The sequence below is a fragment of the Amblyraja radiata genome, unplaced genomic scaffold (assembly GCF_010909765.2).
Source record: "Amblyraja radiata isolate CabotCenter1 unplaced genomic scaffold, sAmbRad1.1.pri scaffold_544_ctg1, whole genome shotgun sequence".
NCBI classification, from domain to species: Eukaryota; Metazoa; Chordata; class Chondrichthyes; order Rajiformes; family Rajidae; genus Amblyraja; species Amblyraja radiata.
In genome coordinates, this window is record NW_022630604.1 from 79,938 (window position 1) to 96,026 (window position 16,089).

The window sequence follows — 16,089 nt, forward strand, 5'->3', positions numbered from 1 at the left end:
GCTCATGTTGTGTAGGGATGCTTGAACCAACTTGGATTGATTTATTCGGAGTGTCAGTAACTGAGGGGAGACACGGTGGCACAGCAGTAGTGTTGCTGTCTTACAGCGCTTGCAGCACCAGAGACCCTGGTTCGATCCTGACTCCGGGTGCTGTCTGATCGGAGTTTGAACGTTCTTCCCGTGACCACGTGGGTTTGCTCTGAGATAGTCGATTTCCTCCCACACTACAATGACGTACAGGGTTGTAGGTTAATTGGCTTGGGCTTATATACTTGATATATGTAAATTGTCCCTAGTGTGTGAAGGATAGTGTTAAACTGTGGGGATCGCTGGATGGCGCAGACTCGGTGGGCCAAAGGGCATGTTTCCGCGCTGAAACTCTCTTAAAATAAATCCTGATACGTATATAAAATTATGAGCGGCACAGATAGGGTAGACAATCAGAACCTTTTTCCGCAGGGTGGAAATGTCAAGGTCTAGAAGTGCACAGCTTTAATCTGAGAGGGTTAAAGTTTAAAGGAGATGTGTGGGGCAAAGTTTTTTACACGGAGGTTTGTGGGGGCCTGGAATGCATTGAGATCGGCATGTGGATGCGTGGGGAATGGAGCGATATGGATCATGTTGCAGTTGTATAGGGCTCTGGTGAGACCACATCTGGAGTATTGTGTACAGTTTTGGTCTCCTAATTTGTGGAAGGACATCCTTGTGATTGAGGCAGTGCAGCGTAGATTCACGAGATTAATCCCTGGGATGGCGGGTCTGTCATATGAGGAAAGATTGAAAAGACTAGGCTTGTATTCACTGGAGTTTAGAAGGATGAGGGGGTTCTCATAGAAACATATAAAATTATAAAAGGACTGGACAAGCTAGATGCAGGATAAATGTTCCCAATGTTGGGCGAGTCCAGAACCAGGGGCCACACTTAGAATAAAGGGGAGGTCGTTTAAGACTGAGGTGAGAAAAAACTTTTTCACCCAGAGAGTTGTGAATTTGTGGAATTCCCTGCCACAGAGGGCAGTGGAGGCCAAGTCACTGGATGGATTTAAGAGAGAGTTAGATAGAGCTCTTGGGGCTAGTGGAGTCAAGGGATATGGGGAGAAGGCAGGCACGGGTTATTGATAGGGGACGATCAGCGACGATCACACTGAATGGCGATGCTGGCTCAAAGGGCCAAATAGCCTCCTCTTACACCTATTTTCTATGTTTCTATGTGTTGGCTGATCTGCAAGGTTAGATCCAGGGGGAGATAGCCAACTGGATAGAGAAGGGACTCGACCGGAAATGTTACCTATCCATTTTCTCCAGAGATTTGTCTATATAGAAGTTGGCATGTAATGTTAAAATTGTACAAGGCATTGGTGAGGCCAATTCTGGAGTATGGTGTACAATTTTGGTCACCTAATTATAGGAAGGATGTCAACAAAATAGAGAGATTACAGAGGAGATTTACTAGAATGTTGCCTGGGTTTCAGCAACTAAGTTACAGAGAAAGGTTGAACAAGTTAGGACTTTATTCTTTGGAGCGCAGAAGGTTAAGGGGGGACTTGATAGAGGTCTTTAAAATGATGAGAGGGATAGACAGAGATGACGTGGATAAGCTTTTCCCACTGAGAGTAGGGAAGATTCAAACAAGGGGACATGACTTGAGAATTAAGGGACTGAAGTTTAGGGGTAACATGAGGGGGAACTTCTTTACTCAGAGAGTGGTGGCTGTGTGGAATGAGCTTCCAGTGAAGGTGGTGGAGGCAGGTTCGTTTTTATAATTTAAAAATAAATTGGATAGTTATATAGACGGGAAAGGAATGGAGGGTTATGATCTGAGCGCAGGTATATGGGACTAGGGGAGAATACGTGTTCGGCACGGACTAGAAGGGTCGAGATGGCCTGTTTCCGTGCTGTAATTGTTATATGGTTATATATATGACTGGATAGAGAATTGGCATCATGAAATGGTGGCAGATTGCTTGAGGAATTGAAGCCCTTTAGTGACCTGTAGTGTGGTTGATGGATCAGTCCTGGGCCCTTCACTGCTGGTGGTTTATATCAACGAATTTGATGAGAACGTACAAGCATTAGACCAGCCAGGCAGCACATCTGGGAACATCTGCAACCCGCGAACTAATGAGTCAGGGAAGAGGCTGTCCCAGGGAGCAGGGTATGGTTTTAACAGTATTGAGGGCAGGCTAAGGGGAGGAGGAGGAGTTGAGTTTGATCACTATTGTAATATTAGCACTTGCTTATTTCAGGCAGACTTTGGAAGGCGACTGTGACACACAGTAACGCTCAACTACACATGTGCGTGTGGATGCTAACTGTCACGAGTAATGGAAATATGATGAAGCGTCCCAACTCAAAATGTCACCCATCCTTTCTCTCCAGAGATGCTGCCTGACACGCTGAGTTGAATGCAACATCTCCAAGTTTCCGGATGACACTAAGCTGGGGGGCAGTGTTAGCTGTGAGGAGGATGCTAGGAGGCTGCAAGATGACTTGGATAGGCTGGGTGAGTGGGCAAATGCATGGCAGATGCAGTATAATGTGGATAAATGTGAGGTTATCCACTTTGGTGGCAAAAACAGGAAAGTAGACTATTATCTAAATGGTGGCCGATTAGGAAAAGGGGAGATACACCAGTCATTGAAAGTAGGCATGCAGGTGCAGCAGGCAGTGAAGAAAGCGAATGGTATGCTAGCATTCATAGCAAAAGGATTTGAGTATAGGAGCAGGGAGGTTCTACTGCAGTTGTACAGTGTCTTGGTGAGACCACACCTGGAGTATTGCATACAGTTTTGGTCTCCAAATCTGAGGAAAGACATTCTTGCCATAGAGGGGCTACAGAGAAGGTTTACCAGACTGATTCCTGGGATGTCAGGAATGTACTCGGTTTGTACTCGCTAGAATTTAGGAGATTGAGGGGGGATCTTATAGAAACTTACACAATTATTAAGGGGTTGGACAGGCTAGATGCAGGAAGATTGTTCCCGATGTTGGGAACAAGAGATCACAGTTTAAGGATAAAGGGGAAATCCTTTGGGACCGAGATGAGAAAAGCATTTTTCACACAGAGAGTGGTGAATCTCTGGAACTCTGCCACAGAAGGCAGTTGAGGCCAGTTCATTGGCTATATTTAAGAGGGAGTTAGATGTGGCCCTTGTGGCTAAAGGGATCAGGGGGTATGGAGAGAAGGCAGGTACAGGATACTGAGTTGGATCATCAGCCATGATCAAATAGAATGGAGGTGCAGGCTCGAAGGGGCGAATGGCCTACTCCTGCACCTATTTTTCTATGTTTCTATGTTAGTCCAGCACTTGTTGTCTATCTTCGGTCCAAAGTTCTATGTTCATTTCACTGGCTGATCAAGGTGAGTGTGCCAAAAACCTACTTAGAGGCATTGAGTCATAAAGTGATCCAGCATGGAACAAGGCCCTTCGGCCCAACTTGCCCACACCGGCCAACATGTCCCAGCTACACTAGACCCACCAGCCTGCATTTGGTCCATATCCCACCAAACATGTCCTATCCATGTACCCGTCTAACTGTTTCATAAACGTTGCGATAGTCCCAGCCTCAACTACCTCCTCTGGAAGCTCTTTCCATAAACTCACCACCCTTTGTGTGAAAAAGTTACACCTCAGATTTCTATTAAATCTTTTCCACCTCACCTTAACCATATAACCATATAACAATTACAGCACGGAAACAGGCCATCTCGACCCCTCTAGTCCGTGCCGAACACATAAACTCCCCTAGTCCCATATACCTGCGCTCAGACCATAACCCTCCATTCCTTTCCCATCCATATAACTATCCAATTTATTTTTAAATGATAAAAACGAACCTGCCTCCACCACCTTCACTGGAAGCTCATTCCACACAGCTACCACTCTCTGAGTAAAGAAGTTCCCCCTCATGTTACCCCTAAACTTCAGTCCCTTAATTCTCAAGTCACTTAAACTTATGTCTGCTTTAATAACTTAAACTTATGTCTGGTCCTTGATTCCCCCACTGTAGACAATAGGTGCAGGAGTAGGTCATTTGCCCTTCGAGCCAGTACCACCATTCAATGTAATCATGAATGATCATCCACAATCAGTACCCCGTTCCTGCCTTCTCCCCATATCCCTTGACTCGGCTATCTTTAAGAGCTCTTTCTAACTCTCTCTTGAAAGCATCCAGTGAACCGGCCTCCACCGCCCTCTGTGGCAGAGCATTCCACAGACTCACAACTCTCTGTGTGAAAAAGTATTTCCTCATCTCCGTTCTAAATGGCATAACCCTTATTCTTGAACTGTGCCCCCTGGTTCTGCACTCCCTCAACATCATCATTTGAGATTCCCGCCATCCCGGGAATTAAACTTGTAAACCTACGCTACAATCCCTCAATAGCAAGAATGTCCTTCCTCAAAATTGGAGACCAAAACTGCACACAATACTCCAGGTGTGGTCTCACTAGGGCTCTGTACAACTGCAGAAGGACCTCTTTGCTCCTATACTCTACTCCTCTTGTTATGAAGGCCAACATGCCATTCGCTTTCTTCACTTCAGTGACTGATGAACAAGGACCCCGAGATCCCGTTGCACTTCCCCTTTTCCCAACTTGACACCATTTATATAATAATCTGCCTTCCTGGTTTTGCCACCAAAGTAGATAACCCCACATTTATCCACATTAAACTGCATCTGCCATGCATCTGCCCACTCACCCAACCTATCCAAGCCACCCTGCAGCTTCATAGCATCCTCCTCACAGTTCACACTGCCACCCAGCTTTGTGCCTTCTGCAAATTTGCTAATGTTACTTTTAATCTCTTCAATCAAATCATTAATATATATTGTAAATAGCTGCGGTCCCTGCACCAAGCCTTGAGGTACCCCACTTGTCACTGCCTGCCATTCTGAATGGGACCCATTAATCCCTACTCTTTGTTTCCTGTCTGCCAACCAATTTTCCATCCATGTCAGCACCCTACCCCTAATACCATGTGCTCTAATTTTGCCCACTAATCTCCTATGTGGGACCTTATCAAATGCTTTCTGAAAATCCAGGTACACTACATCCACTGGCTCTCCCTTGTCCATTTTCCCAGTTACATCCTCAAAAAATTCCAGAAGATTAGTCAAGCATGATTTCCCCTTCGTAAATCCATGCTGACTCAGAACAATCCTGCTACTGCTATCCAAATGTGCCGCTATTTCATCTTTTATAATTGACTCCAGCAGCTTCCCCACCACCAATGTCAAGCTAACTGGTCTATAATTCCCTGTTTTCTCTCTCCCGCCTTTCTTAAAAAGTGGGATAACGTTAGCTACCATCCAATTCACAGGAACTGATCCTGAATCTACAGAACATTGGAAAATGATCACCAATGCGTCCACGATTTCTAGAGCCACATCCTTAAGTACCCTGGGATACAGACCATCAGGCCCTGGGTACTTAGCAGCCTTCAGTCCCATCAGTCTATCCAACATCATTTTATGCCTATTGTTGATATCCTTTACTCCGTCAACTTAGATCCTCGGGCCACTATAATATCAGGGAGATAGTTTGTGTCCTAATTAGTGAAGGCGGATCCAAAGTACCTGTTCAACTCATCTGCCATTTCCTTGTTCCCCATAATAAATTACAGTCTTCAAGGGTCCAATTTTGGTCTCAACTAATTTTTTCCTCTTCACATTTTTACTATCCGCCTTTATATTCTTGGCTAGCTTACCTTCGTACCTCATCTTTTCTCCCCGTATTGCCTTTTTAGTTATCTTCTGTTGCTCTTTAAACATTCCCCAATCCTCTTGCTTCCCGCTCATCTTTGCTATGTTATACTTCTTCGCTTTTATTTTTATACTGTCCCGGACTTTCCTTGTCAGCCACGGTCGCCCCTTACTCCCCTTGGAATCATTCTTCCTCTTTGGATTGAACAGATCCTGCACCTTCTGTATTATTTCCAGAAATACCTGCCATTGTTGTTCCACTGTCATCCCTGCTAGGGTTTCTTTCCAGTCAACTTTGGCCAGTTCCTCCATCATGGCTCCACAGTCCCCTTTGCTCAACTGTAATACTGACACCTCCGATTTACCCTTCTCCCTCTCAAATTGTTGATTTTACTTCGGAGTCACGTGAGTGACTACGTGAAGAACCCGCTGAGCGTGCATGCGCGGCATTTGCGTTCAGCAGTGCAACAGCGGCCGCAGCGGGAGTCAGGCGCTCTCGCTGCAGTTTATAAGACGGACCGTCAGGTAAGTTACTCTGAGGTCGGCTTTTCTTTTGCAAGGAGAGCCTTCTGATTTGTTTTCAGACATGAGTTCGATCAAGAAAAGGCTCTCGAAGAAATCTGTCCCCCGCTCGACTCCGACGTTGGAGCGTTCCATCTGTGGGGGGCAGCAGGCGGTAGATACCCGGCGCTCCGCCATCCCCGACACCGGGCCGAGCCCAGTCCTGCTAGCGCCTGAGCAGCGGGCTGGTAGTAAAGCCACCAGGAACAGCATCCGGCCGGTGGTTTCCGACTCGTCGGACAGGGACGTCTCGCCACCCGTTCGGGGAGAGGCAGCCGCCTGAGCCGCTTGGAGCGGCTCCTGGAGCAGGTGCTCCAGCGAGACTCACTGCGTGAGGAGCAGTCTCGCAGGGGGAGTTCAGGCACTCCCTCCACAGTGCCTTGTGCACTGGCCATCGCTTCCTCCTCACCCTTGTCGCAGCTTTGGCGACCAGGACTGGGCTGGTCAGGAAGAGGGGATGCTGGCTGAAGAAGTCGGGAGTATGCAAGGGGTGCAGGACCAGGAAGAGCTGCTGGGTGTGGTGGACGGCTACGTGGCAGCCCCACATGCAGGAAGGCCATTAGAGCCTAAACTAGCGGCCAGCATTAACCACCTCTCCAACAGGGCCCTACAGGAGCAGGTGGTTAATGAGGCCTTAGAATTATAAACAGCTCCAGAAAATTGTGAGTCTCTCAAAGTGCCGGCTGTCAACAGCCAAATCTGGGGGCACGTCGGGACAAATATTCGGAACCAGGAGCTGAAACTGCAGCGGATCCTCAGGCTCCTGACGTCAGCCATCACATCATTTGCTCATTCTGTGGACAATACGGAGATGACCACAAACCAACAGGACACTCTCGCGCTGTTGTGCAACACGCAGTTCGAGATAAATAACCTCCGTAAAGAAATTATAAGACCTGCCCTAAATCCAAAATTCGCGGAGTTGTGCAAAACCCCAGCCACTGAGCCAGACATATTGCTCTTTGGCAAAGACCTCACAAAAAAAGTAAAGGATATGGAAGAGGCCTCTAAAACTTTCGGTCTCATGAGGGCAGGCCCCGGGACGAGCAAACCCAAAACAACAATACCCAAGCGGCAGCACCCCATCGCGTCCACCAGTGGACGTCTACCATATGGGACTGGTGAAAGCTCTGGGTCTGCATATTATCACCGGAAGTCTTTTTTAGACACAGGCCCAGAGCGGACCCCATGGAAAATGCACCACCCCCAAACATCACCGCCACGTCAGACAACGCACAAGACTCGCTGGTCTGGGAAGAGACAGAAGAAACACCCATAACCATGGAGGTAGGTGGGTCTGGTTCCTACCAGCATATAGAAAGTAGGGGCGCAATATTAACAGGGGGGAGATTACACCTGTTTAAGGGAGCATGGGAGTCTATCACGAGTGACAAGTATATACTCAATAGCATTAGTGGATACAAAATACAATTTATACTAGAAAAATTACCACCAGTTCAACATTCATCCCAGAGGGTCTTTTCCCTCTCAGTTAAAGAAAAACAAGAGGGACAAGCTGAACTGGTGAGGCTAATCACCAAGGGTATCATCGAAAAAGCAAAACATGAACCCTTGGAATTTGTATCAAATATATTCACTAAAACCAAAAAAGATGGTGGATGTCGCAACATCATTGACTTAACTTCACTAAATATAACCATATAACCATATAACAATTACAGCACGGAAACAGGCCATCTCGGCCCTACAAGTCCGTGCCGAACAACTTTTTTCCCTTAGTCCCATCTGCCTGCACTCATACCATAACCCTCCATTCCCTTCTCATCCATATGCCTATCCAATTTATTTTTAAATGATACCAACGAACCTGCCACCACCACTTCCACTGGAAGCTCATTCCACACCGCTACCACTCTCTGAGTAAAGAAGTTCCCCCTCATGTTACCCCTAAACTTCTGTCCCTTAATTCTGAAGTCATGTCCTCTTGTTTGAATCTTCCCTATTCTCAAAGGGAAAAGCTTGATCACGTCAACTCTGTCTATCCTTCTCATCATTTTAAAGACCTCTATCTAGTCCCCCCTTAACCTTCTGCGCTCCAGAGAATAAATACCTAACTTATTCAACCTATCTCTGTAACTTAGTTGTTGAAACCCAGGCAACATTCTAGTAAATCTCCTCTGTACTCTCTCTATTTTGTTCACATCCTTCCTATAATTGGGCGACCAAAATTGTACACCATACTCCAGATTTGGTCTCACCAATGCCTTGTACAATTTTAACATTACATCCCAGCTTCTATACTCAATGCTCTGATTTATAAAGGCTAGCATACCAAAAGCTTTCTTTACCACCCTATCTATATGAGATTCCACCTTCAAGGAACTATGCACGGTTATTCCCAGATCCCTCTGTTCAACTGTATTCTTCAATTCCCTACCATTTATCATGTACGTCCTATTTTGATTTGTCCTGCCAAGGTGTAACACCTCACATTTATCAGCATTAAACTCCATCTGCCATCTTTCAGCCCATTTTTTCCAAATGGCCTAAATCACTCTGTAGACTTTGGAAATCCTCTTCATTATCCACAACACCCCCTATCTTGGTATCATCTGCATACTTACTAATCCAATTTACCACCCCTTCATCCAGATCATTGATGTACATGACAAACAACAAAGGACCCAACACAGATCCCTGAGGCACCCCACTAGTCACCTGCCTCCAACCCGACAAACAGCCATCCACCATTACCCTCTGGCTTCTCCCATTCAGCCACTGCTGAATCCATCTTGCTATTCCTGCATTTATACCCAACAGTTTAACCTTCTTAACCAACCTTCCATGAGGAACCTTGTCAAAGGCCTTACTAAAGTCCATATTTCCCTAGTAACCTCTTCAAAAAATTCAAGAAGATTAGTCAAACATGACCTTCCAGGCACAAATCCATGTTGACTGTTCCTAATCAGACCCTGTTTATCCAGATGCTTATATATATTATCTCTAAGTATCTTTTCCATTAATTTGCCCACCACTGAAGTCAAACTAACAGGTCTATAATTGCTAGGTTTACTCTTAGAACCCTTTTTAAACAATGGAACAACATGCGCAGTACGCCAATCCTCGGGGACTATTCCCGTTTCTAATGACATTTGAAATATTTCTGTCATAGCCCCGGCTATTTCTACACTAACTTCCCTCAATGTCCTAGGGAATATCCTGTCAGGACCTGGAGACTTATCCACTTTTATATTTTTCAAAAGTGTCAGTACTTCTTTTACTTTGAAACTCATAGTATCCATAACTACTCTACTCGTTTCCCTTACCTCACATAATTCAATATCCTTCTCCTTGGTGAATACCAAAGAAAAGAAATTGTTCAATATCTCCCCCATCTCTTTTGGCTCTGCAGATAGCTGCCCACTCTGTTTCTCCAATGGACCAATTTTATCCCTCGTTATCCTTTTGCTATTAATATAGCTGTAGAAACCCTTTGGATTTACTTTCACCTTACTTGCCAAAGCAACCTCATATCTTCTTTTAGCTTTTCTAATTTCTTTCTTAAGATTCTTTTTACATTCCTTATACTCCACAAGCACCTCATTTACTTCATGCTGCCTATAATTATTGTAGATATGTAAATATGTTTGTTAAGTATGTACATTTCAAAATGGAAACGTTTGTTACTGCCAAACAACTAATTTCCAAAGGATACTTCATGGCAAGCATTGACCTCAGAGATGCTTACTATTCAGTACCCATTCACAAGGATCATCGCAGATACCTGAAATTTACCTGGATGGGGCAGCTATGGCAGTTTAAAGTGTTACCCAATAAATTAACATCAGCCCCAAGATTATTCACCAAGATACTAAAACCAGCCCTGGCAATATTAAGAAGACAAAAACATATTGTCATGGCATATCTTGATGATATCTTAATAGTAGGCAAGACCATGGAATTGGCAATATCAGCTGTGTCAGCTACCAAACAGTTGTTCGAAACCTTGGGATTTGTCTTACATCCAGATAAATCTAAGTTGAAGCTATCCACAACCATGGACTACTTGGGCTTCACAATTAACTCAGTCCACATGTCTGTAACTTTGCCAAAAGACAAAACAGTTGAATTGGCACAATCATGCAACAATTTAATGGTCAACGAGCGACCAACTATCCGACAAGTAGCAAGAGTAATTGGGAAAAAGGTAGCAACATTTCCGGCTACACAATTCGGACCTTTGCACTATCAAAACTTGCAAAGAGCAAAGGTACAGGCACTAAAACTACATGCAGGTCATTATGATCGCATCATGAAATTACCCACTGAAGCAATATCAGAACTACAGTGGTGGGCAGAAAACGTTTGGTATAGTTTCAGCCCCATCATCATCATTAACCCTACTTTAGTTATCCAAACAGATGCCAGTGCTCAAGGCTGGGGAGCGACTAACTCCATATCCAGCACAGGTGGTAGATGGACTAACCCAGAGTCATCATTACTACTTACACTGGGCATTAACTATCTAGAGATGTTGGGTGCCTTTTATGGTTTAAAAGCATATGCATCAAATATGCATCACTTGCATGTACGGTTACAAATAGACAATACTACAGTGGTGGCCTACATTAACCATATGGGCGGCATAAAATCGATATCATGCGACAAATTGGTCAACACAATTTGGCAATGGTGTGTCGAATGACATATTTGGCTATCAGCAGCTTACCTGCCAGGTAAGCTAAATACAGTGGCAGACACCAGGTCACGTAAATTTAATGACAACATCGAATGGATGTTAAACCCCAAAGTGTTTGCAAAGATTATTAAGCAATATGGCACGCCAGATATCGACTTATTTGCATCAAGGCTAAATCACCAGGTACCTATGTACGTCGCTTGGGAAGCAGACCCTGAGGCAGCAGCGGTAGATGCGTTCGCGCTGGATTGGGGAAATTTCTTCTTCTATGCATTTCCTCCCTTCTGCCTCATCAGCCGGGTACTACGCAAAATACAAATGGACTCTGCTTCAGGTATTTTGATAGTACCCGACTGGCCTACACAGCCATGGTTCCCATTACTCCACGACATGGTTGTTGAAACCCCAATGATATTTCCCAGTGACCCAGAGTTATTAACACACCCAGTGTCTGGCATAAGCCACCCGTGCCATGAAAAAATCAAACTCCTGGGTTGCAGATTCTGCACAAACCACTTCTGGGACTGGGATTATCAGAACAAACCGTCGACACCATGTCAGCATCCCTCCGAACATCCACTAAAAAACAGTACTTGTCCAGCATCAAAAAATGGGAGAAGTACTGCTTGGATACAGGGACCACCTACACAACCGCTACAGTCACCAACGTACTGGAATTCCTGGCAAACCTTCACCACGATGAAGGACTCAGCTACAGAGCCATCAACATAGCTAGAAGTGCCCTGTCTGTCTATTTAAAACAAGCACCAGGACAACAGGCCATGGGGTCCCACCCGCTGGTGGTCAAACTAATGAAGGGTATTTTCAACTCTAACCCCCCTAGACCAAGGTACACCCATATATGGGATGTCACTGAGGTCCTGACATACCTCAGGGGATGGCCACCAGCCGGATCCCTCAATGTGGAACAATCTACGCTTAAAACACTCATGTTGATGGCACTTGTATCCGCACAGAGGGTCCAGTCACTACACCTATTGCGACTGGACAACATGATAACAGCTCCAGACCAGGTCTCTTTCATTATCCAGGGACTGATCAAACAGAGCAGACCAGGAACACCTAATCCAGTCATGGAATTCCGGGCTTACCCGCCAGAACCACGGTTATGTGCCATGACCCACCTACTGTCCTACATAGACACAACTAAAAATATTCGAGGGAGTGAAAAAGCCTTATGGGTCAGTCATAAAAAACCTTATGGCCGGGTGACGAGCCAAACCATTTCAAGATGGCTCAAGCAGGTGCTAAAAGCTGCAAGGATAGACACTAACATGTACAAATCTCACTCCACCAGGGCAGCATCAACGTCGACGGCCAAAAGAATGGACGTGCCTAAAGACCACATCCTGGCTACAGCAGGATGGTCGGGGGAAAGAACGTTCTGAACTTTTTATAATAAGCCGTTGGCAAAACCTGCTTTATTTGCAGAGAAAATTTTACAGACTGCAAATATTTAATTTAAGCCCAGGGGAGCAATTTAATTTCTTTGTTGTTATTGTTAATAAATACCGTTGTGTTTTTCTACAAACAGATTCATTGGTTGATTACGATAACACACTTCCTCCCTCAAGGACTTCGGCAGTGAGTGAAGTAATGACTGTGACACGGTTTGAAATCACAAAGCTTTAAAATCTTCACGTAGTCACTCATGTGACTCCGAAGTAAGATTAAACGAGAACTTACCAGTTTGAAGTTTGATCTGTATTTCATGAGGAGCTCCGCTCCCACCCTCAATAATATGGGTCAAACTGATAACTGATGTCTCCTTTTCTTTCCTATGTTTACTTCAATAACTGTATCTATCTGTGTTTCCACACCGCTGCTTTGAAGTATGCCGCGCGGTGGCCTAATAAAGTCTCATATGTTCATAAGTTCTAGGAGCAGAATTAGGCCATTCGGCCCATGAAGTCTACTCTGCCGTTCAATCTTTTACCTCTCAACCCCATTCTCCTGCATTCTCCCCTGCCCTCTGGGAGCTGTAGCAATGAACCTATCAATCCTTTAGAAGGATGAGGGGGATCTCATTGAAACATATAAGATTGTTAAGGGCTTGGACACACTAGAGGCAGGAACCATGTTCCTGATGTTGGGGGAGTCCTGAACCAGGGCCCACACACAGTTTAAGAATGAGGAGTAAACCATTTAGAACGGAGACGAGGAAACACTTTTTCTCACAGAGAGTGGTGAGTCCGTGGAATTCTCTGCCTCAGAGGACGGTGGAGGCAGGTTTTCCGGATTCTTTCAAGAGAGAGCTAGATAGGGCTCTTAAACATAGTGGAGTCAGGGGATATGGGGAGAAGGCAGGAACGGGGTACTGATTGGGGATGATCAGCCATCAGCTGGCTTGAAGGGCCGAATGGCCTATTTCTGCACCTATTGTCTAATCTCCACCTTACAAATGTCCATTGGCCTCCATAGCCGTCCATGGCAATGAATTCTGCAGATTCACCACCCTTTGACTGAAGAAATGCCCTCATCTTGTCCAAAGGAACGTCCTTTTATTCTAAGGCTATGGTCTCTGGTCTTGGACTCTCCCGTTAATGGGAACATCCTCTCCATATTCACTCTATCCTGGCATTTAATTATTCTAGCATTATTCAAGTCTCGGATCTATACAACATACAAACAGGCCCTTCAGCCCATCTTGTCCTGCACCTTGTGTGTATGTGTGTATGAGTAATGGCAGCCTCACATCACCAGGTAGCTGCAGTGATATTGGGCAGCATCCCTGTATCCTTACCAGTCTTGGTGGCATCAAAGAATGCGATCTCCTGCTGCACCAGGGAGGAGAAGAGCTGACTACGGATGCGTTTGTTGAGCCTGGACATGGTGAACATGAAGAGGCCTCCGCGCACACCGGCTGCAATGGAACTGACAACACAAGTCCCATGTTCAGTGTCTGAGTTAGTCTCATTGTCAGTGGTAGACCCCACCACCTCCTTGCTCTTTATTTACAAAGATTCAGCTCAGAAACATGCCCTGTGGCCCACCGAGTCCACGCCCATCGTCGATCGCCCGTTGCCACTAGTTCTATGTTATCCCAGTTTCTCATCCACTCCCTACACACCAACAGCAATTACGAGAGGCCAAATAACCACACACCTGAAGATAGACACAAAAAGCTGGAGTAACTCAGCGAGCCAGACAGCATCTCTGGACAAAAGGAATAGGTGATGTTTCGGGTTGAGACCCTTCTTCTGACCCGAAAAGTCACCTATTCCTTTTCTCCAGATATGCTGTCTGACCCGCTGAGTTACTCCAGCTTTTGTGTCTATCTTTGTTTTAAACCAGCATCTGTTGCCTGGGTTTCAGCACCTAAGTTACAGAGAAAGGTTGAACAAGATAGGTCTTTATTCTTTGGAGCGCAGAAGGTTAAGGGGGGACTTGATGTGGCCCTTGTGGGGGAGTTAGATGTGGCCCTTGTGGGGGAGTTAGATGTGGCCCTTGTGGCTAAAGGGATCAGGGAGTATGGAGAGAAGGCAGGTACAGGAAACTGAGTTGGATAATCAGCCATGATCATATTGAATGGCGGTGCAGGCTCGAAGGGCCAAATGGCCTACTCCTGCACCTATTTTCTATGTTTCTATGTTTGATAGAGGTCTTAAAATTATGAGAGGGATAGACAGAGTTGATGTGGATAAGCTTTTCCCATTGATAGTTGGGAAGCTTCAAACAAGAGTACATGATTTGAGAATAAAGGGACAGAAGTTTAGGGGTAACATGAGGGGGAACTTCTTTGGCACCCCTGATTACTGGACCCGCCAGTCTTTCAGGGGCAACTTACTGAGGGAGGTGGGAAGAAACCGGAGCACCCAGAGGAAGCCCACACAGTCACAATGGGTCTGTCTGGTCTGGCCACAGTCAGACTCACTGTCTCCATCTGTCCTGCCTGGGAACGTCGTGGCCAGCCTCTGTTCATTGGGAGTGAATCTGTCCCTTGTCCCGGGACCTCCTTCCCCCCATGAATAGTGAAAGGCTTGGATAGTGTGGATGTGGAGAGGATGTTTCCACTAGTCAGAGAGTCCAGGACTAGAGGGCACACCCTTAGAATTAGACATTTCCCTAGAAAGGAGATGAGGAGGAATTCATTGCCTTGGATGGCTGTAGAGGCCAAGAAATTCAGTATTTTTAAGACAGAGATAGATAGATTCTTGATGAGTACGGGTGTCAAGGTGTTATGGGGAGAAGGCAGGACAATGGGGATAACAGGGAGCGATAGATCAGCCATGATTGAATGGCAGAGTAGATTTGAGGGCAGTCACTGTGTCACAGTGGTAGAGTTGCTGCATTACAGCAAAATGCAGCACCAGAGCCCCGGGTTCGATCCCGACTATGGGTGCTGTCTGTATGGAGTTTGTACGTTCTCCCCGTAACCTGCGTGGATTTTCTCCGAGAACTTTGGTTTCCTCCCACACTCCAAAGACGTGCAGGTTTGTAGGTTAATTGGCTTGATAAAAAATGTAAAATTGTCCAAGTTGGCGATATGCAGAGTACAGCCCTGCCGACTACAAAATTCAGAAGGATGGGCCGAATGGCCTGATTTTGCTCCTATCACTTATGAACATGACTCTACCGCCACCACCTGGCCCCACCATCTCCCACACACCCTCTCACCACCCCACCACTAACCCCTCGCACTCACCCCTCCAAACCCCCCCCCCCACTACCCCCACCCCCTCCCACCGCCCCCTCCAATAACCCCGCCCCCACCACTACCCCCTCCCACCCCCACCCACCCCTCAAATCACCCTCGCCACTACCTCCCCCTACCACCCACCCCCTCCACTACCCCCTCCCATCCCTCCCACCAGCCCCTGGTCAGTGTTGTGGAGGCTGGTCCGCTCTGCGATGTTCACCTTCCCATGGATGTGGCACACATGCAGAAGATGGCGAAGAGGAAGATGCGCTGGTCGTACTGGGAGCCCAGGATGTCGATCACCTGCCCCGTGTAATAGGGGACAAACAACCCCCCTGAAATGGAGCAGAAAGATGTGATTAAACCCAGCAGAGGAACAGGGGAGTGTGGCAGCACACGGGCAACGGGGGAAGGGGCAACACACACAGCGAGCGCAAACGGGAATGGATGATCACGTGGCAAACAGAGGAGAGGGGGAGGGGGAGGGGTGAGAGAGTGAGGG

At 46.2% G+C, this 16,089-nt stretch overlaps 1 protein-coding gene across 1 annotated transcript in view; it reads right to left on the minus strand.

Moving 5' to 3' along the window:
* Positions 1 to 15,922, minus strand: part of LOC116970126 (antigen peptide transporter 2-like) — a gene marked incomplete at its 5' end in the record, with an annotated part of 36,158 nt that extends 20,236 nt beyond the window's left edge. Inside the window, 2 exons of the mRNA XM_033016848.1 lie at positions 13,692 to 13,822; positions 15,808 to 15,922. Of these exons, the coding sequence (XP_032872739.1) occupies positions 13,692 to 13,822; positions 15,808 to 15,922 (246 nt within the window). The remainder of the gene's footprint in view (positions 1 to 13,691; positions 13,823 to 15,807) is intronic.
* Positions 15,923 to 16,089: the final 167 nt, after the last annotated feature.